Source organism: Fundulus heteroclitus, chromosome 3 (genome assembly GCF_011125445.2).
Source record: "Fundulus heteroclitus isolate FHET01 chromosome 3, MU-UCD_Fhet_4.1, whole genome shotgun sequence".
NCBI lineage: Eukaryota > Metazoa > Chordata > Actinopteri > Cyprinodontiformes > Fundulidae > Fundulus > Fundulus heteroclitus.
In genome coordinates, this window is record NC_046363.1 from 43,185,308 (window position 1) to 43,209,418 (window position 24,111).

The 24,111-nt window shown below is 39.7% G+C and overlaps 2 protein-coding genes and 1 long non-coding RNA gene across 14 annotated transcripts in view; 2 read left to right on the top strand and 1 right to left on the bottom strand.

Annotated features, from left to right (window-relative positions):
- Nucleotides 1–24,111, top strand: part of syngap1b (synaptic Ras GTPase activating protein 1b) — a 259,686-nt gene that overhangs the window by 85,800 nt on the left and 149,775 nt on the right. The gene's annotated exons all lie outside the window — the stretch shown is intronic.
- LOC118562697 lies at nt 1,224–1,955 on the bottom strand. Its single transcript, XR_004930765.1, has 3 exons — nt 1,770–1,955; nt 1,422–1,693; nt 1,224–1,351 (listed from the first exon to the last, which is right to left on the bottom strand). It is a non-coding gene; the product is annotated as an uncharacterized LOC118562697 (long non-coding RNA).
- LOC118562696 (zinc finger BED domain-containing protein 1-like) lies at nt 18,598–21,995 on the top strand. Its single transcript, XM_036135460.1, has 3 exons — nt 18,598–20,375; nt 20,640–20,718; nt 20,931–21,995. The coding sequence occupies exons 1-3, from the start codon at nt 18,936–18,938 to the stop codon at nt 21,299–21,301; spliced, it is 1,890 nt and encodes a 629-aa protein (XP_035991353.1). The 5' UTR covers nt 18,598–18,935; the 3' UTR covers nt 21,302–21,995.

Below are 24,111 nucleotides of genomic sequence, written 5' to 3' on the forward strand. Positions count from 1 at the left end.
TGTAACGATCGCAGCAGAATGAAGGAATAGACACGGTTTCTTCACATTCTACCCATTTGTGTTGACTTCTTCAGAATGCCGTTGGCATTTTTTTGTTTTTTTGTGTGTGGAGAGGGTACAGGGGGCTTTACCCCCCATCACTTCCCATAAAATCTCTTCAGCAGGGCATATTTAGTCAGAGTAAAAGAAAAGAAGAGAGGCTACAAGGTTACACAGAGCACATGTAATAACTCCATGGTTGAGCTACTGGCCAGCGCTGTTCTGGATCTCAGACTAAGTTTCTAAGGGATCTTATCATATACATGTGGATGTTTCTGATGAGAACAAAAACTCAGCATACTTACCGGATCACATCTAATCCTTTCTCCCGTTTAAAATGTTTAATTTTCAGATGCACACAAAAACTGAAGCATACTTTAGGAAAAGTAAATCTAAAAAGTATCAAAAGACATTTTTAACATCCCATCAACACTTTCAGAAGCTTAATAAAGAACATATTTCATGACGTTTTGTTTTGAAAAGCCTAGGATTCTTAATACCAACACAAACAATTACCAATCAGCATTTTATTTTCAAATCTAATAAGTGATTTACAATGTCCTCAATGTGTAAGCCTTTAGAGGCAGCCCCTTATAACATGGACTCTGTACTGCCATGTTTGATTAATGGAACTGCAGAGCACAACTGTTTATTACTGTAAACCCAAACTGGGCTTTTTTTTATCAACGGAAAAAGAAGTTCATGACAGGAATAGTTTGAATGGATATGTTGCTGCTTATACACAATAAGGATGGGGGGAGAAGTTTTGCTTTCCCCAAAGATCCGGCTGGGGAGGAAAAGCTGGAGATATCAATAAAAGTAAAAAGGCCAAAGAGGGCAGATTTATCTTTACTCACTCAAAAAGAGTGAGTCTCTTTAAGAAAAACGTGTTGCTACAGGATTCTGAATCCAGTGCAAGATATTTTCTTTGTTGGAAAGAACAACCCAGACCTGAGGGATCGGGATCAGAATCGACTTTATTCGATAAGTTTGTGGTTAAAACAAAAGGAGTTTAACTTCCGACATGGTAGCAACGCAACACAATTCATAGCAAGCTAGCAACATTTAACAGTAACTCACCAGCTAAAGCAATGAGGAGATCATGCATGTCGACACTGGAGAAGCAGGAAGTTTATCAGGTTGTCATGTTTGGTTTTAAGTGTTTTGCCCAAATGCAGAATGCACTCGGTACACAGGTGGTGTTCTCTACGAGGATTTATTGATCAAGGAAAGAAACACGGGTTTGCGGGAAGAATCTGCCACAGCGACGGTATCACGGGAGGGAGAGCGGAGCCAGAGGTGCCGGGTCGGTCTAGAAGGCAAGAGAAGTGATTTAGCCAAAGATAGTGATTTGGTGGAATTACCGAAATGCGCACGCTTACCACAGAGTGCGGAAATCCAGACCGGGGGGGAGAGCGATCGCGGACTCAGCGTCTGTCCGGTGGTGGTTGGTGACCATGAGAATGGTGGGCGTGGGCCGCAGTGGGGGTCCGAGCAGCACCGGGGAAGATCCAGAGATCCTGAACCAGGGGGAGGAACCAGGTGAAGCCGGGGAGAGCCCTGGACCGCGAGATGAGGCTTCAGACTCGGAAGGGACCAGAGGAGCTCAGGTGGAATCCGGCAGGTAAGCAGACGAGGATCACGAGAGGAGAACCTTGGAGACACAGAAAACTGGTTCTTAGTTCGAATAGAGGTTCAGCTAGTAGAAAGCCGAGGCCGATCTGTCATACCACGACGGTAACAATCTGGCATCCTCCCACTGTTCATGCGCCGTTCTTATAGTGCAGCCCCTGGCGCTGCTGAACCACCTGCAGGTGTGCGTGCCCCGCCCACCAGTCGAACAACAGACACCTGTTGAAGGAAGCAGAGAGGGCAGGACCGGCAGCGAGCTGCACGGTTCTGCCGGCTGAGTCCTGACACAGGTGAGGTATGTTCTTTTATAATTTTACTAATCTATTCTGTACAAACATGTGCTGATGTCAGCAGATTGCTTAAACTGAACAAACATTCTCTACCACGTTGAAGCATTAGGTTGAAATGGCTTTTTAGGACCGAGCGACATGTAGGAAGAGAGTTTGTCTGGTGTGATGGATAATATCCTCAGAATTACATTTTGACTATAGTGCAGTTAAACCTAGGGCTGGACGATATAGAAAAAAAGCATATCGATAAAACAGAAATCATATTGATCAATATCCATAATTATCAGCAAATTCAAAACATATATTTTAAGGGCAGCCCTGACCGTTTTACCCAAACAATGAAGTCAAACTCAACCCTTTATTCAACAACTTTTTATCAAAACTGCAAGTTTTTTTAAAAAAAAGAACAAAAAAGTCTTTGAAGGGGGCGGAGCTTCCTGTGTCTGCATTGTGATTGGTTGGGAGGATTAATGACTGCAATATTAACCGATATGGCTAAAATGCAAAAGGAAGGAAAACTGTTATTCTATTGAACTTTTTATTTACCCTTTTTTTCTATCATCGATATACGTCTGTCGATCGATAAATATTGTTATTGAATTATCGTCCAGCCCTAGTTAAACCTTTTATGTGAAAAAAAGTGAGACTTTTAGCTACTTCCATTCACTGCAGCTATTTTATTTATACAACCACTGTGCAGGTCGCTGATCTAAAATGTTCTGCTCACACATTTGGGAGAACTGATGCATCAGTATAAAAATTATAAAAAAATCAGATCAGAACCAGAGGAGAAGTTGGATCTAGCTGACGCTGCAATGATTTTATTTTTATTTATTTTAGATTATATTGTGATCTCAGGCATCATTGTCCACTGTGGTGAATTACAGGCAGACTGAGCTCACCACAGAGAAAAGCTAAGCTCGTGGGTCGGGTGCTGGTTTGTTGGGTGTCCAAGCTGCTGTCTTTCAGACATTTTCCCAATTTCCTCATCAGTTGTCTTGTGTTGGGTTTCTTTTTTCAAAAATGTTTCTGGGCTTTTAGCTCAGAAATGACAAGCTACTGTAACGCTGCAAGGTGAGACACAGTTAATTGGCAAAAGGTGTAAATTTATGAAATATACCCATTAAATATAAATGTTGGATGGTCATTTGCTGTTTTTATTTTTACAAATCATTATTACCGCTATTTTATTAGGTTCGGTTGCTTATAATAGCTTGGTTGCATAGCAACAAAATAGTGCTTTTAGTATCTTTTGAAGCTTTTCTCATTCTGTATTTAGCAGCACTCACAGCAGCACTCCACTACTGAACAAAGATAAAAGATAATTTCAGCGTGGGGCTCAAAGCAGTGGTTTTCTTCAGATTTGTTACGTATGTATTGGTTTCATATGTGTTAGTGATATTTCTCTTCCTGCCTTTATTATTGGTGAATGTGAGTTTCCTTTAGGTCATTTTTTTTTCTTTCTTTTGTCCCTTTTTGGTTTTTCACTGTTTGAATCTCTTTGAAAGGGGCCGTCGTCTGTTGTGCTCGTCTCAGTCTCTCCGGGCCGTCTACAGATGTCGTTCTCAGGTCCTCCCACTTCGTTCACCCGACACCGCTTTGTCTCTCTCGTCTATTTTGGGGATCTCCCCCGTGATGTCCTCTTTCTGCGACTCCATCGGCGCTGGCGCTTCTTTGCAGCCCGGGAGTGCTGATTCAACAGGATAAATGTTCCCTTTGGTTGTCGTATGAGTGGCTGTCTGGCCTCAGAGCAGTCACACGCTGACACATTTGTTGACACGGTCCTTCTGCATCTCGACACACGCTGACATAGCACTGCCAGTTTAGATTACCCGTGTGCACGGCTGTTGTGAAAACAGTGACACACAGGAAGAATCAGGACACCACGTTAAATATTCGGTTCTTTCAAAGGTAATGTTCAGCTGCTGATATCTGATCATTTTTGCATGTATATCCATTAAAAACATAACCCTGTAGTAGCTTTTGTCGCTCTTTGCTTGAAATAACCTCAGCGAGACATTTCCTGTAGCTATGTACGAGTCTCTGACATCGTCGGTCTGAGGAAGTTTACTCCACTCCTCACTCTATCATCAAAATATGTTTGAATGGTTTCTTGCATGTTCAGCCACCCCATAACATCTCAATGAAATCCAAACTGAAACTTTGACTAGGCCGAGGACTTTTCATTACCTGGCCTGGCTAACCTGTTGTTTTTTTCTCCTACGTTTTCTTCCTTTTTGCATACAAAGAAAGTTAAACTAGTGCAGTATTTTGCTGATTGTTGTTTTTTCAATGCTGTTGGTTCCATGATGACATTTTAGGGTTCTTGGCACTGACTCTGCTTATTATAAACGACTTTGGGCTTTGTTTTTTCTAAAGTCGTTTGTAAATTCTGTCAGTCATGTTTTTTTGGGCTTGTTTGTGAAACTAAAGTCACTTATTTGGGCTCTAAAATAAGTGATGATAAACACGAGTTATAAAGAGACCTGCTTGCGCTGGTGCACTACAGATACCGTGAGTTTAACCGGCTGAAATATCCCTCCGCATTTCCACGTTCACACACTCCTACCCATAGACAAAATAGACTAGATTCCTCATTACGTGCTGGGGTACACCCTGCGTCGCCGTCATATTGGCTGGGTCTTTTCTACTTGAGGCTGAAATAGGAGCCGACAGGAGTAAAGGCAGACGGAGCAATGCCGCCCGTATTTTCTGCAGTTTACTCAGATAACGTCTGAAAGTAGATTACTTGGTGCAGATCACCATTTTGAGCAGAGATTGGTTCTGCCGATGAGTTTTTATGCCCTGATAATGTTACAGAAACCCAAACCAATACACCATAATTTAATGCTTATTAAATTGTTGTTTCTGTATTTGACAAACTGAGGCTGAATCACATTGCCAAATGAAGTACCCTGGAGATACAGAGTGTCAACAGATGCAAGAAGCTATGCAAAACAGTTCTCTTTTAAGGATATTAAGCTCCTGTCCCATTTGCGAGCAAAGTGTAAGACGCGAATGACCTGGCAATTTTAAACCCTTTTCCAGGCTTGTTTGTCTCACAATATCTGGCAACACTGGTTCTTGGATACTTCTCTTAGCATCTTGCAGTCTGCTTACAGGGTTAACTTGCTTGTATGGTTGTATCTGGTCATGTTGAATGTCCTCCACTTGAAGAAAATGATCTTGACAGTGGAAAGGATGAGTTAAATTGTTTGAATATCTCAAGCTGCTACTCTCCTAATGTGGCTCGGGCCTAACATGTGTGTTATTACTGCTGGTGTCACTGAGATTAACCCACAGATAGATATTTCAATCTCACTACGGTGTTCACTTTCACTTCAACAATTAGGAGCACAGCAAACCAAATGTCTGACACTTAAACAAATCTGCACACAAAGGTTGGATGTTCTGTACTACTGATGTGATACACCGACGTCTGTTTTTAGTCATTTTAGTCGAGAATTAATGTGGGGTGTTCTAATTTGTTCCTCACAGGAAATAACTTGTATTTTCTCATTATTCAAAAAATTCACTGATTCAATGATTGATGGACTGATTGATGTGGAACCAATCAATGTGGAATCAATCTATGTAAATTTGACCTAAATTTGGTAAAATGACAAAAAGATTTTAGGATACGTTCAAAGGGGTGGATGGTAAATCTTTTGAAAATGACACACAAAAGAAAAGCGGCCCCAAGATTCTTTTAACAGAGTAAAAATATATTGAATGTTTTTTTTAAATAAAATACTGCTCCCTCTTGCTTAACACGCTTTTAGTGCTACTAAGCAGAAAATGAAAAACTAATTGAACAGCTTTCAGCATTTAACAGCTCCACAATTGAATTAACAATTAATATTCCAACCCTTCCCACTGTAAATAGTTTATAAATTGGATATAATGTCTGTAAATTAAGATAAAACAGTTGAAAATATCTTAATTTGTTCCATTGTGCTCTGAAGATGTTCCTTTGAAATCAGTTTTGGGCCTTGGTGTTTTTTCGGTCCCATATTTCAGTCAAATTGTCAACTTTGCCAAAAGTTATACGTTCATCGACCCTGTCCTCACAGCTTGGTTGTATAACATATAAATCCCAAACAGGATTAATCACGGCAACTTCTCTCCTTTTCTTTTTAGAGCGCCACATCAGCTCGACTCCTTATCCCGTACTTGGTGCAGTATGCAAAATTAGCCGGGGGTGGGACTTAATCTGTCTAACCAATCAGAAAGCTGAAATTCTCCCATGTGGGCAGTCCCAACAGTCCCTGTGGAGCATAGGAATGACAGACGTTGTACAGTCAACAGGGTATAATGCTACAGAATATTAATACCAGGTCTCTGGAACCCACATTTTAGACCCACAAAAAAATACTTTGGAAAACAGAAAGTTTTACTGACATTTGTTACAGAAAATGCATTAACAACGCTAATAAAGTGGCTGCATGAAAGAAAAAAGTAACAATAATAATAATGCATTTTATTTAAAAAGCCCCTTTCATAATACTCAAGGACACTGAACAAATGTAAAACGCAACAAATAATATAGCAATGCAACAAAAAAAACATCAAATAAAAGTTAATTTCTTCTCCCTAGTGATTGATGTATGGCTGGTTGAAAGGACGGATGGATAGACGGACTGGTGGATGGATAGATGTCTAAATATGTAAGAAAAACCAACTAGCTGTGGTAGCTTATCCAGATTTGTCCTCATGACTGTACGTTAGTCTGCTATGTAACAGATCGCTGATACTATTTGTGCCACCCTCAGTGACCACACTTATAGATCTAAAAGAAATTACTGGACTGAAATTGCAGTCATCCTCTGATTATTGAAGCCATATAATGCAGTTTATGGGGACACTAACGTAATACTGAAGCTGTGATGTTTTAATGATACTTTTAGTCGACAATTCTTTGTTATTACGAGTTAAAAGTAAGTTAGAAAAGTCGCTGGAAGACAATAAAGAGTTTAACTCCCAGAGGGATTTGTGTGTGAGAGAAATTAGTTTTTGGTTCAAGGTATTTTTAAACTCATGCAAATATCTTGATACTGAAAACACCAAGCAATGCAAATATTATCTGTGCAACTGTGCAGTTGCTCTGCAACAACTTGAGGGGAGAGGTTAAATAAGGTCAGACTGGTATTTAACCTAAAAAAAAACTACTCAGCTATGGAGGCTCTTCTGGGAGTTCTGGGGACTGCAAACCTTACAGGACCTCTCATGAATTCTTCACCTGGATTCTGCCCGGTCTTCCCCTTCATTTCTTGTTTAGTTTTCACTAAAGTCATAATGTGGTACAGGGCAAAACACCTTTAAAACATACAACCAACCAGTGAAAGGAAATCCAGGTATTTTGGCTGAGAAAGGTTTATTTCAGTTTTCAGAATGAATAGTGCAATTTAATTGGGTCAGGCTTGTCTAGGTGGAAACCTGTTTCCTTGGGAAGGCTGTCCAGACTCATTCTGGGACAGCAAATAAACCTGTTATTAGCCGCTAGATTTGTCTGATTCCCAGGTTACCTAAGTGTCTGTGACTGAGACATCCTGTAAAAACTCACAAAACAGCTGCCCTCTTTCCAGATTTCATCTTAGTCGTCACTGCATGCCACCTAATGTAGACCATTAAACAAAGTATCGTATTTTTTGGACCAAAAGGTGCATTACATATTCTTAACAAGTGTGTAATATCACTAAGGGAAGAAAAAGTAAGTGAAATTTTCTTGAAATTAGTGCATTTTTCCTTGATTTGAGCAGGTAAATTCCATTGACTACTTGTCAATGGAATAAGATTTTTGCACTTAAAATAGGAACAATTCTTCTCCATCTTATTTCAAGTGCATAATATCTAATTATGCTAATTTCAAGAAAATGTTACTTACGGTACTTTTAGTTCCCTTTTTGCAGTGCACTCCTTCACGTACACATCTCTCTCCTAAGAGGAAGAGCTATCCGTCTCTGTCAGGAGGACAGAGTAGCTTGACCACACTGCCCTGTTTCTAACATAAGGCCAAAATAAACTTAACTTTTATATTGAATTAACCTGCTAGGTTTATTGTTGCTAGGGCGTACTCTGGGGGGGGCGGGCTGCCTTACATGAATGCACTTCTAGTTTAGACATTCAGGCAGTCTGGTAGACAGCTCAGGGGTCCTATCAGGTGGTGTGTACCGTAATGCTCCTAATATCCATTGAGTGGAGCGGCTTTATTGCCTTATAATCCAAAAAACACAGCGGAGATTTAAAAACTGACACCACTGAGATACCAAAATAAAAAAATCTTTTTACATAATTCTGTTGTGAAGTATTTATTTCATCATATATTTCCATTTGTATTTTCCAGATACCATTTAACCTTTCTGATAAGTTCATTCTCTTTTGCCTTAGAACTTAACTAGACATTAGTTTGTTATTTATTTTGCTAATCTAGTGTGTAACTCTCACTGTCACACCCAAATTTCTTCATTCTGGGATCATAAAGATACTTCTTATTTACTCTGGTCCTTTTGAGTTACACTTTTCATCTTGTAGACTAACCAAAAGCACTGTAGTAATAATGATGACTATGATAAAAACTTCTGGAATTTTAGAAAATCATTTATTAATATGGAATAAAATTACTCATTATAGAATGACCCCGGCTACATTCAACACATTTTACTGGGTGATAAAATTTAAATGATAATTCTTGATAGAGCCTTGATGTATGAATAAAGGCTTCTAAAGGCTAATACTATAATCAAAGTTATTCCATCAATGAGAATTAAATGGATGACACCTCTGAAATCATCTTTATTTTCATATAAGATTTAAAATAAATGTCAAATTCACAGCAGGAGTGATTTTAATAGTGTGGATGTTCAGTTTAACATTTTGTCCTTTATTATTTCTAATCAATTCACAGTATTTTTACGGGGTTAAAAACAAATCATCTCTTCCGAAAGGATGGACATTTTGAGTATTTTCACGCAGTTAAAGGACATAAAATCTCCTTTATCAGATCAGAGAGCTATGCAGGAAACCTGCCGCCGGAGCCCCGTAAACTGCAGATATTTATTATCAGTTGTTGGTGACACAACAGAGAACTCACCATCCTTCAAAAGGGCAGAAAGCAACACTTTTCTCATGAAACTGATAAATGGACACGTGAGAATGTTTGATTTAGTACAAACAGATGGGTCTGCAGTTTAAGCGCAATAAGTCAAACTTACAGCCTTACAATTTCTCTGAATCTTCTGTTGCTGTCCGAACACATTGTTTTATTTCTCCTTTTAATTTAATTAAGATACATCTTTTACTTAGGAAGGCAATGATATCAAAAACCTTCTGCTCTCTGGCAGGTTTAGCAGTTTAAAAAGTAGCACAAACAGCTTAAAAACAGCTTCTACTGGAGACTGGAAGACTCCTAAACACTGACTCTATAAGGTGAAATGTGCCTGAACTCTACATTACTGATTACTCTTTGTGGACCTACACCCTTTTACAAATTGTATATATTACTTATCATTTCATCACTTTAACAGGCACTTTAAGCACTTGTTAACGTTCAATATTTTGTAAGACCCTACTGTCTGCACACTGCAAAAACGGAACTAAAAATAATAAAAAATTTCTTGAAATTAGTGCATTTATCCTTGATTTGAGCAGGTAAATAAGATAATTTACCAATGGAATAAGATTTTTGCACTTAAAATAGGAACAACTCGCCTCCATCATCTTATTTCAAGTGCAGTAGATCTAATTGTCTTATTTTAGGGGTCAAAATACTCATTCGATTGGCAGATAATCTTATTTACCTGCTCAAATCAAGGACAAATTCACTGATTTAAAGGAATTTTTACTTTAAATTTTACTTATTTTATCGGTTTTTGCAGTGTGGAAACTTAAAGGGTGACGGTACAATTTCATTGTGTGATGGAGAAGTTGTAAAATGACCATAAAGACAATAAAGGCTATGAACTGAGCATTTAGTTTAATTGTAATCCGTACTGACCCGGCGACCCGGTATTCTTTTTAAAGAATTCCACTTAAAAAGGTTTATTGAAAGGAATGAGTGGAGGCTGAGGAGGCAGGTAGGCAGAACCAGACTTGATCAGGAACTCACAGATTGACAGGAACTGACTTGAAGCCACTGATGTGTTTCCAGCGTGAGCAGAGAACCAGAATCCCCCAGGAGTCCTTCTTTCAAGGCGACGCACACAAACAGTGGTAAGCAAACTAGCAATGGCTGTTTCCAGGGAGAACCCAGGAACAAACGAAGAGCCGCTGGAGCAAACAACACCTGCAGACAGGTGGACCAGACCAGACGTTCTGGCAGTGAGTAGATGAAAGAGGCAGGTATGTGTAGGCAGGTGAGAACAGGTGAGCAGAGTTCACACTCACTGCGGCAGAGCAAGCATAAACCAGTACATTACAAACTTATGATTGTTAAAGGAAAAATATTTTCACAATGTTACAAAACATTCCTCCTCTTTTAGTGCAAACCTACTGACATAGTTATAAAATATGGCCCCTGACATTTTGATTTCACTGTATTTTACATCACTTTTTATTTAAATTTTTTACATGTGTTAAAGCAACCCGATCCTCACCAATATTGTTTTAGGTCAGCAGTTAATAATAATAATAATAAAAAAAGAAAAAAACATGAAAAACTATATAAATGTTTGCAGAAAATATCAAGCCTGGCAAACGTAATTTAAAGACATTTTTTCAGCTAATTCCCATTTGTTGTGTGAATCGTTGTCAGCAATTAATATCAGACTGCAGGATTTTGGTGAATCTGAAAGACAGCGGTTCCTTTTTTTTCCCTCCTGCCTTACTTATTAACCTCTCCACAATAAGAGTGTTAATCCCTGTTAATCAATGTGCTTCTCAGTGTTTTGTGTTTAAATTGTGAATCGACTTTATTGCAGTTTGTTGTGTTTTCCACAGAAACCTTATTATGTGACTAAATAAGCTGCAGGGAGAAAAAAAAACACAGCACAATGTAGCTGAATGGTTTTCCACTTTGCCTGAGCAGTTCTCAACAAAAGCAGTTTAAACGCTCAGGAAGTCTTTTCATTTTGTCCTTGCATGGCTGTCTTTACTTTCATTACGTAGACGAGAAATCGACAAACAAACGGGTTCGGTGTCGTTCGGACTCTCTGACCTATAAACAGGAGAAAACATGTTTCTTAACTTGTTTGTCGCTTCCAAGATGTAGATATAAAAGATGCAGAAAGGCACCAACATCTGAAGACATACCAGACTCAGATGTCTGCTGTGAGATCAACTGACTCGTCTTTCTTCATTTATATTAAAAATGTCACTGCTCTGATAAAACAGACTTTTTTCCAACCCTAAACTAAGATACACAATTTGGGTCTAGGAGAGCACGCACCATGTAAACCATGACTGTATTATTTTTGCTTCAATTTATTCTGCAGACCAAATAATTCAGATTATTTTCTTCTGAGAAACTTGAATAGGTTGTTTTTTTCTTAATGTAAATTATTTGTGTTGTTATCCACAGTTAAAGGAATACAATATGACCAAATTTACTGAAGACATAGAATTAAAGAGAGAACATTCATTTAATAGATGTATATTGTTCCGTATCTGCCAACTGTTTCAATTTATTAAAATTAAAAAAAAGAAAGGTTAAAGAAAGACCAGAACCAATGCATGCATAGTTTGTAGATCTTCTGGTGTTGTTTAGAAATTATTTATATCCACCTAATCTGCATAAGATTCTGGTTCTGAGAGATTCGTGGACCTGTGCTTTGTTCTAGGGGCATGTGTGCAAGGATTTTAAACTATGTCAATGTATCTGTAGAATATCCCTGAATACGTACGAGAGGTTTCTACGCCTCTACTGTTGTTTCAGCCGTCCTGTGGAGAAGGAAAAATTATCATTATTTCCATCAGCTTAACAACAGCAGGAGAGAATGCAGGCAAAAGGATTCACATTGTGGAGCTTACGGTCCAGCACAATAATGATCGACTCAGTGCAGGACTCTGTGAGTACACATCAGTGAGTGCAGTCCAATTAAATCATGCGCAGAATCCAAAATATGTTAATGTTTCCCTTTGAGCCAAACAAGCAAAGACCCTACGCTTCAAGTCGATGTAGACAAATGCAGCTTTTGCAAAGTTATACTTTAAACAGTACAAAGCACAGCATTCCAAAAAGTAAAAAACAAAGCAACTGGACTTTTTTTCCGAAGTTTGAAGACATTTTGCGTCCCATCCCGGAAGCTTTCTCAATTCAAAAAGTCTGGAGTAATGTGGAGTATCAAGCTTTATACTACTGCCCAACAAAGGCCTTGTAATGGCTTAGATAACATGCAAATTGAACAGAAACAGGTCCTAGCCTCTGCAACAGGGAGCCAGTATGGTCATTATTGGCCTCGGTTAAAGGAGCGATGTTTTAATGATGATTGGCCGGAATTAACCCTGTAGCTGTGTTGTAAGTTTTTGAGAGTTGGAACCTAAGTCCTCCTCCTTTGTTTAGGGCTGTTTTTTCTCTCTTAACGTAGATGGCTTCCTGAACTGGATGACTGAGAATCTTCACCAGCATAAAGCACAGCATGCACATTTTCCTCCTTCTCTTTACTCAGTAATAGTATCGACGCAGATCCATCTGCATTTAAACGGCAGCCTGGAAGATTTGCAGTTTCCCTCCGTCTCCCAGCTACTAGCACATCCGAGCGTTGAAGTGAAGTGTGTTCACTTTTTAGCCAGCTGGGATCCCCACTCGTGTTCGGATTTGTTTTTTTGTTGCGGCAGCATGGGGAGATTATCTTGATTGAAGGTATAACGGCGGCTAAAAGTAAAGCACAATAAAGCCACAATTATCAAAGATCATTACAATTATGAGTGCTGACCGTGGTCTGAGTGAGCCACCATGACAATAAGACAGAATGACCTCCTGATGGAGGTTCTGCTCAGTGTAGCCTCTTCTGTTCTTAATCTGCACCAGATGACTTCTCCAAGACCCCACAAAGATCATCCACATACCGGCTGTTTGTTCATACGCCAGTACGGCTTTAATAGTCTCTGTAAAGATACGAAGAACATCTCCAAGACTTTGGACTAGATTCATTTATCACTCGTACTGATTCTAAGAATTATTGAACAGCTCATATTTGCTCCTAAAATTGAATCTTGTAGTATTACAAACTGTTTGACGTCAGCTTGCACATTTCATTTATAGGCAACAGCTATTTAAGAATGCCTTCTTATACTTTAACTTACTTATGTGCATCTAAGTGTATTAAATCCACAACCAAGTCTCGCATTGTGTGACGGATCAATACTTTCTTCACCGTTTGTTGTGTGAAATGCCGTCCCTCATCTTCAGTTATTGGGCTTTTTGTGGTGTGGCTTATTGGCCCATTAAATCAAGATGCTGCTGCCTAAAGTGGAACCAGCAGAATCTGAGGAAAGGCGAGAAATTAAAATGCCATTGATCCCACATCCAAACTGACGCACACGGCGGCTAATCTTGGGCTGCGCGTTTACACACCGTGTCTAGATTCCCGACTGAGCCTTGGTTCTGATCCTTGATTTGTGGCAGTTTGCTACAGTTGGCCTTCATATCTATCGCTAATGTGAATTTAAATCACTCCAGATAGCAACCTGCAAGCTTACTGTCTTTTTTCAGTCAACCTTTTAAATACATGCCAGCGTGAAATAAGTCGGCTTCATTAGAACATGTAGCCTTTTGGGAGGTCAGTCACACATTTTACTTCTTTCCAAAGAGACTTCCTGCAAAAAGCTTTAATAAGTGACATTAATTATGGTAATGCATGCATTTATTTCTCCATGTTTTGATATGTATTTTTTGTTAGAATGGGGGAAGGAAAGTTGTGCGGCTCACACTGCAGTGGCAGCGTTACAGCTCAGGCTGATAGTTGATTAACCTTGTGCTCCAGTTGCAGAGAAAAGTGAAGTTTTTCCTCCCAACAAGCTCGGGGGTTTGTGCTCAGGGAAATTTGCTGAATCGTCAAGCTGTCTTTATTTTGCGGCTGGGAATGAATACAAATGTTTTCCTACACTGTACAGCTCTGTGTTTGATGGATATGGACACAGAGGCCTCCTCAAGGAGAGCTGCAAATGAGTCCTGTGCATGTCTGAAGGCTGCGTCTCCACCGGGCCGTGTCAGTACGCTCTCTGTGTGATTCTGCGAAAAGATAAACTGGTTCTTACACAAATAGTTTTGCTCATTAACTGTGTTACAGTGTATGGAAGCTGTGGTAGTAAAGTCACGCCTGCAGTCACAGAATAAAGAAGTGGGATAAAACCAACTCAGATGATTGAAACTTGAAGGTAGAAGTTAGATATGAATAAATTTCTGCTAAAAGATTTTCATCCCAGACATTTTATGGTTGTATTTAGAAATTAAAAGATAAACATAATGTTTATCTTTTAACCAGGAGCTCTGGACCAGACATTTAAATGGAAGAAAAACAAGAGAAAACGTACTTAGTGGTAACAATAATCACAAATAATGCTCACAGGTAAAGAAAGTGCGGAGTAGGTAAAAGTTGTCCGTGTGTCCCAAACCAGCCTCAGTTTTTGGCTGAAGAACTGTAAAAAAAAGCTTAGAATAAATACCTGCAGAGAGGCTGAAATGGGAGAAATCTGATTTTTATCAGAACTGATGGATGCAGCATTTTGGATCAGCTGAAGGATTTTTACTGAATGTTTCTGACTCCATGAAAAGAAGCAGACAGCAGTCCTGGCATGGAGTATGGAGCAGTGTTTGGGAATATATCACAGGTGAGACAACGATGTTCTAAATACCTGTCTGGATCTACAGGACATATTTTATATTTTCATGCTTTAAAGAGCTACTTAGTTATAACTCTTTATAACTGAGAACTTTCTCCTGGCTTTATGGATAAATATAACTGAGTATCACAACATAATATAAATCTTTCCAAATGGATCAATCTATAAAGCAAAGAGAATAAATCCAGGCACTAAATTTTGTGAAGACCTGGTGCTTGAGAAAGATTAATTGTTACCTGCAATCATGTTTTTGAGAAATGTTATTTCAAAATCCTCTCACCACCTGCTTGAGGAGCAGATATCTGTCTCTGCCTACCTAGATGTGTTTGCTCGCACCTGGCATTTCTGGGTTATATCACAGTCCAGTCCTAACAACATCATTTATTTCAGTTTTTATGCAAAGTGAGATGCAAATGAGATGATTGCATAACTAGAAATGTCTTTCTGAGCGATGGACCCTGTGGGTTGGTGTGATGTAGCGGTCAGCTATATCATCCTGCCTTATCAACATGCACAGATGGACAAAAAGCAGATAAATCAAACAGGTCCGGTCTTGATTTAAGTGATAGCCAACCTTCAGCTTCACTTAGAGGTCCTCGGTTTTACAGAGCTTTAGCTCGTGGCCAGCTTTGGACGTTGTAGTCGGCTTTTATGTACACACACTGTGCATCTGGTCACCGGGAAAGGTTTGCTTTTCCTCTGCCAAGGACAGACGAGAGGATTTAAGCCTCTTTGAACGGGTTAAACACTAAAATCTAATTGATTTCAAGGTTTTTGAAGCATGTGAAAAATATCATTTTAAACCTGCCAGCAAGACTTTCCGCTATTTGATCATCTCGGTTTGGACACTTGGATTAAACTTTTTTTTTTTTTAATCACATACTTGCTCTGCTTCATGCCATTTATTCAGACCGTGTGTTTCAGAAAAGTGAGATCCCGTCTCCAGATGACGATTCCCAAAAGCTGCTCCTCGCTACAATAAATTTGGTTTATTAGATACCGCGCTGCTGGCTCATTTTACATGCTCATATCTGGGCTGTGACTTTAGAGGCTAATTAAACGCAGCTCGGCGGCTTCACTGCTGAGACGCTGACAAGATGTCAGTTATTGATCTGCGCAGCATATAATTAATATTAGACGTTTACTGATGAGCTACATCAGGCATCCTCACAAACACAGAGCGTGTTTTAGGAGTCACACTAACACACAATCAGTGTCACTGACCTGGGGTAGGAGGAATAATTATTTCCCTATAGCCCATAAACCACTCCTTTACTTGACACAGTCCCCACTAACCCTTGTCTTCTAGCCGCAGTTAGATATTTTGATACTAAAACTGAAAAAAGTATTTTTCTGTTTGATAAAAGAAACATGTGAGAGAACCATGCGTATCCTGTCCCAAAAATAGAAAATACAGCAGAGTCATATAGGTATTAATGAAAAATGTGGTGAAAATAAATATTTTACTTGTAGGTCTGGACACTTAAATTTTTGAATGTAGAGAGACATAATATTACCCCAGAGCAAATGTGTTGAACAATATAAGTTAAAAATGGTTTGCATGTCACCCCACCAAGAAGCCAGAATCCTGACCTCTGCAGATACTGCAGTCTTTGTTGCAGAATCTGCAATTACAATTAGAAACCGCTGCCTGAAGGCAATAGTTGGTAGATTATTAGTGCCACGCATTAATGATGCATTAACAATGACGTTTCCCTGACCTTGATTCCCACAGCTGATCTGATCCGAGTTTGGTGACTCAGATGCTAAAATTCTCAGAAGGGGGGGCGGGGGGGGGGGGGGGGGGGTCATGACTGTATGTAAAGAAAGGATTAAAAACAATGTGCTTATGTGCGTAGTCAGTGTCTCCCTTCAAAAGGACAAAGTACATCGGGAACTGAATAGCAGATCTGGACAAGACGGGGATGGGATGCAATACCAAAGAACTGCTGGAAGGATTATTGGGAAATTAAACAGTCAAAATTGAGTGGTGTCTCTTTAAGACGGCTTAAGTTACTGGTTAGTGATGTCACAAATATGTGCCACTACCTTCTGTAGAGCGTTAGAGGAGAACTATGTTTGCAAATGGTGAGATGAACCTTATATTTTAATTTCCCTAACTGAAAAGTGGTTGTATGAACTCTGTTCACTTCATGCATGTTGAAACAGCCGCCGTTCAGCTGGGCTTTGTACGGCTGATGAGAAATGCCTTTAACTAAAGGTTGAGCTCTGTGGAATTCACATTACCAGTACAGTCTAGAGATTTTGACTGCTAGTTTTACTGCTGCCACCTCCTCTGAACCCGTTGTTGTGAATCTAACCTACGCCACAAACACGTTAAGGTGCAGAGAAGGAAACATGATCTGGGCTGTTTTCTCGTTAAGGGAACATAAAGACTTCAACATATTGAGGGACAAATGGACAGTGCTGTCACAAAAAAAACTTTTCCTCTGAGCCAAAACACTGAAAAAAAGAAACCTGGCATCTGTTGGTTCTACTTAACCATCGTTTGTTACTTTAACACTATTGTTTCACATCTTAAAGAGAACATAATAATATTGTGTAAATAGTATAACTGAAAACAAAACATAACTTACATCTGTTGGATCTATCTAAACATATCACGTTGAATCAATTATTGTTTTATATGCTGAGATAATGTAATCATATTGTGTAGATACTACATAAAATGAGAAATGTTCACATTAGCATGTACAATTTAACTTGATTGAATTAATCAATTTAAATTTACTCACCACAGCAGGTAAACTAAAATTGAAAATTGCTATCCCAATGTTATCTTGTGTACTGAGAGTCAGATATGACTTCATGTTCAAGATGTTTAAGAACTAATCAAAATTAATGTAATGAGAGAAACTCATTATCCTGAAATAATCCTGCTCGCACAGAATGAACTGTTGGTTCACATGTTTACTTGCTGCATACATTTTCTGATGTGCTGATCAGATATCTCACAGGCTAAGGAGACACCTTTAGTAAGCTGCAGGTTGCAGGATGGAAGCCAGTGAGCTTTCCTGATACCTAAAACCCTGCACCTCTGCTTTAATTAGAGGGAAGTGATTGAGTTGTGTTGAAGAGAAGTGACCAAGTTGTCTTGAATTAAAACAACATTTACAGACTGCTGCAAAAGTTTCATGTGCAACCAATGTCCATTGTTGAAAGGAGCATTAGGTGAAATTCATTATTTTAATTAGAAAGAGCTAACAGATAGTCATGTGAATAACTAAAGGTAATATTTCAGATGGACTATGGCATGACGTCACACTGCATCTGTCTGTGTTGTTCTCCAGTCTCTTGTTTAAACAACCGGGCCAGTCGTGCGTGCACGTACGTGCACGTGAACAGTTGCCACGCAGGGCTTAGCCCCTCCCTGCCCTAAAACGCCACCATCAGATTAGTCCAGCGTTGGAGCAACATGGCAGAGAGCACGCCCAGCAGATCAAAATGTTCTCTTGCTAAAAGCATCATAAAGTTATGAGTTACTTACTTCCCTACACTGCAAAAAGGGATCCAAAAGTAAGCAAAATTTTATTGTAATGAGTTTATTTTCCCTTGATTTGAGCATGTCAATAAGACTATTTGCCAATGGAATAGGAGTTTTGCACCTAAAATAAGAACATTTAATCTCCCTTGCCTTATTTCAAGTGCAGGATTGCTAATAATCTTATTTTAGGGGTACAAATACTCATTCCACTGGCAAATAGTCTTATTTAGCTGCTCAAGTCAAGGAAAAATATACTAGTTTTAAGAAAATGTTGCTTTCTTTTAGTTCCTTCTTTGCACTGCAGACGTGTTCCTCTGAAAGGTGACGCTGTTTTGCTGCGTATTTATTAGGCATGGCAAGATTCACCGATGCGTGTCGGAACATCGGAACGACCTGTTGGATACGGTTGCATCGATTTGCAAACGTCTGCATCGGTAAAAACCGCACATAAACTCGAGATGCATCGTATCAAAACTACCTGCATCGATACAAACTGATTATTATCTTCTATTATTATAACTTTTTAGAAACGTGTCTTTGAGTTTTAGTTGCGTTTCTTTCCATCCCTGTTGCCTACTGCGTGCATGCTAGTCTCTCTGCCACTCAAGTCTCGCCCGAAGCCTCGCGCGAGTAGGAGGGTCTAAACTTGCTTTCGAAGAGGACAGAGGCGGCAAGCTAGAAACCACGTTAGCATGGAGGAAAACGAAACAGAGAGAATACATTCGGTTACGCGCTTTAGGTCAACGGTATGGAAAGACTTTGGCTTCTACAAACGAGATGGAGAGTTGGACAAGACAATGGCCATATGTAAACACTGCAGAACAGAGGTACGATATACAGGCAGCACAACAAATATGTCGCAACATCTGAAGCGGCACCACAGTACAGTAGTTCAGTCCCCGGAGACGTCAGCTAGCAGTGCTACTCCAACAACTTCACGTGAGCCACGAATACCTCATTTTTTTCAAGCGCCACTTGCAAGCAATTCTGCCCGGGCGAATTCTATCACGGACGCCTTATCTTTCTTCCTCTGCAAAGGCATCCAACCGTACAACATTACAGCAAACGAGGGATTCAAATACCTGCTTGAAGTGTTGGAGCCAAGGTATAGCATACCAGACAGAAGGGTGTTTTCGGACCGAATAGTTCCTGCGCTTTACGAGAAAGTGAAAGTGGATGTTCTCAGCTCAATGGGTCGTGCACAGAGGGTGTCAATAACGGTTGATGGTTGGACCTCCTGTGCCACTGATTCTTACATTACTGTTACGGCACACTACGTGAACGAAGAGTGGGACATGCAGTCTCACGTCCTGCAAACGCGAGTGTTTAATGAGTCTCACACTGGGGTCAACTTGGCTGCGTTGCTGCAAGATGTACTTCGCGAGTGGAACCTCGGAGAAAAAAAACCTGCCTTGGTGACAGACAACGCAAGAAACATGCTAGTGGCAGGGGCTGGCGCAGAGATAACACCCCATGTCCGATGCGTAGCCCACACATTAAACTTGGCCTCGCAAAAGGCACTGAAGGTGGACAGGGTGTCCGAATTGTTGGTGAAGGTGAGGAAGGTTGTTGCATACTTCCATAAAAGCCCACAAGCAGCTGAGGTTTTGAGGGAAATTCAGTCCCAGCTACGCCTACCCAACCACAAACTTATTCACGATGTCTGTACAAGATGGAACAGCTCTGTGGACATGCTGGAGAGATTCTGGGAGCAACATCCTGCTCTGTTGAACGCTATGCTGTCGAGAAGGATCAGGAGGGGAGAGGGCCTGTTAGCAGTGAATGAGGACGACATGACTCTGATCCAGGAAATCATCAAGCTGATGTCCCCTGTCAAAGTGGCCACCACACTTTTGAGTGAAGAAAAAAGCCCAACCATCTCAATGATCGCCCCAATACAAGCCAAACTCCACAAACACTTCTCCGAAGACAACACTGACCTGCCAATCATTGCAGATATGAAGCAGCGCTTCAGACAAGATTTTTTTGATCGTTACTTGGATCTCCAAGAACTCCTCTACAATGCATCGGGCCTTGATCCCAGATTCAAAGACCTGGCTTTCCTTGATGTGGACTCCAGAGACCTCATCTTCATGAAAATAACATCTGAGGTGGTGAAGATGAACGAGCAGGTAATTTATTGACTTTTTTTCCTTTTACTTTAGGCCTATAGAATGTGACCACCTCCCTCCCTGTCTCTGTCTCTGTCACTCACTCACTCAAACACACACACACACACACACAATAGATCTCTACATTTTTATGTTCAATTTGTCTGTATAATATGTACAGTGTTATGTTTGATTTGGAGTCTGGTCAAATGCTATTATATTCTGTGCTAAGACTTGTTATTTACATTTTGACAACAAAATACTCTTTTTGATTTGGATTGTCAGACAGGAGACAGTGCTGCACTGTATGAAGGAGAGGCAGATGAGGGAGGCAGCGACGGAAGCCCCAGCAGGGAACGGAGAGGTGTGTGTTGACTGTGTATGAGTAATTGACTGTTCATTAACAGAGACAAAAAATACTTATTTATTGGTCCATGGGCATGGAGATAATCTTTTAAATACAGCACAACAGATGTTGACTCGTATGTTATCATTGTTAAACAGTGTGTAGTCTTGTGTTGTGTTGACTGCTCATATTGTTCAATATACTAATAGTCTTGTACATGTCTTCCTTAGATGATGATGCCTCGCCCTCTCCTAAAAAGAAGACTGCCATGGACCAGCTGTTTGGAGAGTTCATCACCACAAGAACGCCATTGAAGACCATGAGGGAGAAAGCTAAGGATGAAATTTTAAAATACAGAGAGAGAGATTCCTTAGAACTAGGCGGTGATGTGTTGCAGTGGTGGAAAGGGCAGGTGGACCTGCCACTCCTTTCAGCTTTAGCTAAGGATTACTTGTCCATTCCAGCAACTAGTGTGAGCTCTGAGCGTGTCTTTAGCAGTGCAGGGAATATTGTCACTGCCCAACGTAGTCTCCTGCACCCTGACCATGTTGATCAATTGATCTTTCTTAAAAAGAATTTGAAAAAGACCCATCTGGGTTAAATGTTGGGATTCACTTGTCTTAATTTACATATGGGGAACTGTTACTCCCTTGTTATGATCATTTGTTCAGAATGATTAATCATTTTACAGAGGCACAGAGGTAATGAGTATACCACTTTTGAAACGTAACATTTTGAACTATATTTCAATAAGTAGACATGTTATTTTCAAAATGTGCACTGAGTAAATGGAAAATGACATTTCAGTTAGATTATTAACCTTAGTTTGCTCTTCAGATATTGTATGCACATTTTGGACATACCATTTTTACCTATGCACATTTTGGAAATTACTTGTGTGCCTATTAGAATATTGTTCAAAATGTTGCTTTTCAAATGGGGTGTACTTGTCAATGGTGTGCATTGTATATTTGGGGGAAAATGCGATGTGTCCCTGTGTTAAGTTTTTCTTTTAGTTTTTATAATAGATGGAATATCCTGGCCTGCACCTTTTGTATAAGGGCATTTTATTTGTTTTACCTCATGTATAAACTTCAAGCACTTTTTTAAAGGCTTAACTGGAAAATGTGCCTTTGTGCCTTTGCTTTAATTGTTGGACAACATGCACTTCAGAGAAATCTTATTTTTGTTTGAAGTTTACACTTATAAAGTTTCAGAGAGACAATCACTCTCTAATTTGCACTTCCTTTGTTTCAAAATAAAAGGCACAGTTAGCTTGCGTGCCATAACTTGAACTATGTAGTCCATGGTGTACTTTTCTTCTGCATTGCATCGCATCGTATCGCACTGTATCGCAGCATTTTAAATTTAGATCGTTCTGTATCACACCGGATCGCAGGAGGTTGGAGAATCGTATCGAATCTTATCACTAGAAATTCCATGAATCGTGAATGTATCGAATCGTTGGCTGTGTATCGAGATGTGTATCGTATCGCCTTGGTGGTGAAGATTCCCATCCCTAGTATTTATCCTTTGCAGTGGAGGTAAAAAGAGGCGCGGCTTGTTACACGTCTTGTTTTAGTCTACAGCCGGCGCTCAAGCACCACCTAGTGGTGAAATACTGCTTATTACTCCTTTACAAAGGTCAAAATAATTTTTTCCCCCCATGAAGTTAAATCATGGATGGTTGGACCAGCTGACCGATCGTCACACACTGCCATCACACATAGATTTAGCTTTAGAAAAAAAACCTGTTTGGTCATGGAGAAGCCTAGCCAGCCTTCAGATCTCAGTCCTACAGAACATCTGCAGAGGAAGCTTTGAGTTACCAAGCAGTTACCAAAAGCCCTGAAGGAATCAGAGTTTCCACACAGAGAGGTGGGACACATGTGGAAAGGTCACTTGTAACCAGTGATGTGGGGATTAAACTCTCTTAATTTCTCTCAGCTACAAAAAAATATAATTAATAAAAACACATTTTTATTAAATGGCTTTTATGTTCATATTCTTGCCTGACTAAATTTATTTTTTTAAATTACCCCTAATATTTCTTTGGCTGTTAAGTTAACTCAGCTGGTTTAAAATCCAAATAAACTAACTTAGACTCTGGGTCAATGATAAGTTAAGCGTAAACATTTTAACAAAACTCCCAGTTCACAGATAATATGTTTACTATGAGAAGAAAATACCTACATATACTATGGCTAGGTTTGTCTGCATGATTATTTACATTTTGTTCTAATCCAGCGCTTGGGACTTTGGTTTAATTATGTTGATGCGGTCCTTTAAAAAGATACCATTACCCTCTAAGCATTGTATCTAAACTGTGCACACACGGCCTGGAAATGTTCCTTTGCTCAACGTATCCCGTCCATCTTTCTGAGCAAACAAAGCTATTTACTGCTACTCTACTCACTGCAACTTTCTATCCCTCAGGCATGTAATTTCACTCTGTGATGGAGAACATGGTTTCTTGTTTGTAGTGTAATCTGTGTGTGCATTTACTACGTGTTCCTTTACGCCCTGAAGGTGCGGCAGCTCTCTGCCAGTTCCGTCTGCAGAGCCTGAACAAATGCATCAGAATAACAAGAAAATCCTTGATATAAATAACAGTCAAGTCAGGGCCATATGATGCGAACTACCTTCTGTTTTAATTAAAGATGCCATTCTATAGGTGGTTCGTGAAACAAATAGTCCAGGTTTATTCAGTTCAGCTTTGCTGCAGGAGCAACGCAGGTAGCAGAATCTGTTCTGAAGGATAGGAGCTTTGGTCATTTCCAGAAACGTCACTAAACACGAGTCATTATGCTTTATTTTATTTTTTTTATTACTCACCATTTTTTTATTTGCTTTTAGGCTGTACGACCTTCCTGTTATAATCCTCCCAGTTTTTGACTTTTTGTCTGCTAGTTTCTTACTAGAGGATCTATCATTAAATGACCCGGGTGTGGATTTGTGTTCCATTATGAAATAATTGAATTGTTAAATAATGAAAGGAATTGTTAACTTTTGCAAATGAAGTTCATAGGCTCTCAGATAAGAAGCTATATTTCTAAATGGACAGACTACTGCCAACTTAAGTCCCCTCCAGATCCTTCTCCCATGATCGACACGTGTTTAAGCCTCACAATCAACTCTCCTTTTGATCCGCTGATATTTTGCCTGATCCATTTTGGAAGGAAGTCATTAATCTGTCACCACTATGAGTTAGAAGTGGTAATCTGGGAACGCACAAGACACCAAAGACTACTACTGTTCACTCTGCAGATGTACACAGAACGGAGTCCTTCATTTTCCATCTAATCTGAAAGATGTGATGCTCAGCAGAATCTTATACAGATCATGACCTGCTGAGGAGCCCGACTGTTTAGCTTGTGTTTAAAGCACTGAATGCATTTAGACGTTTATCGT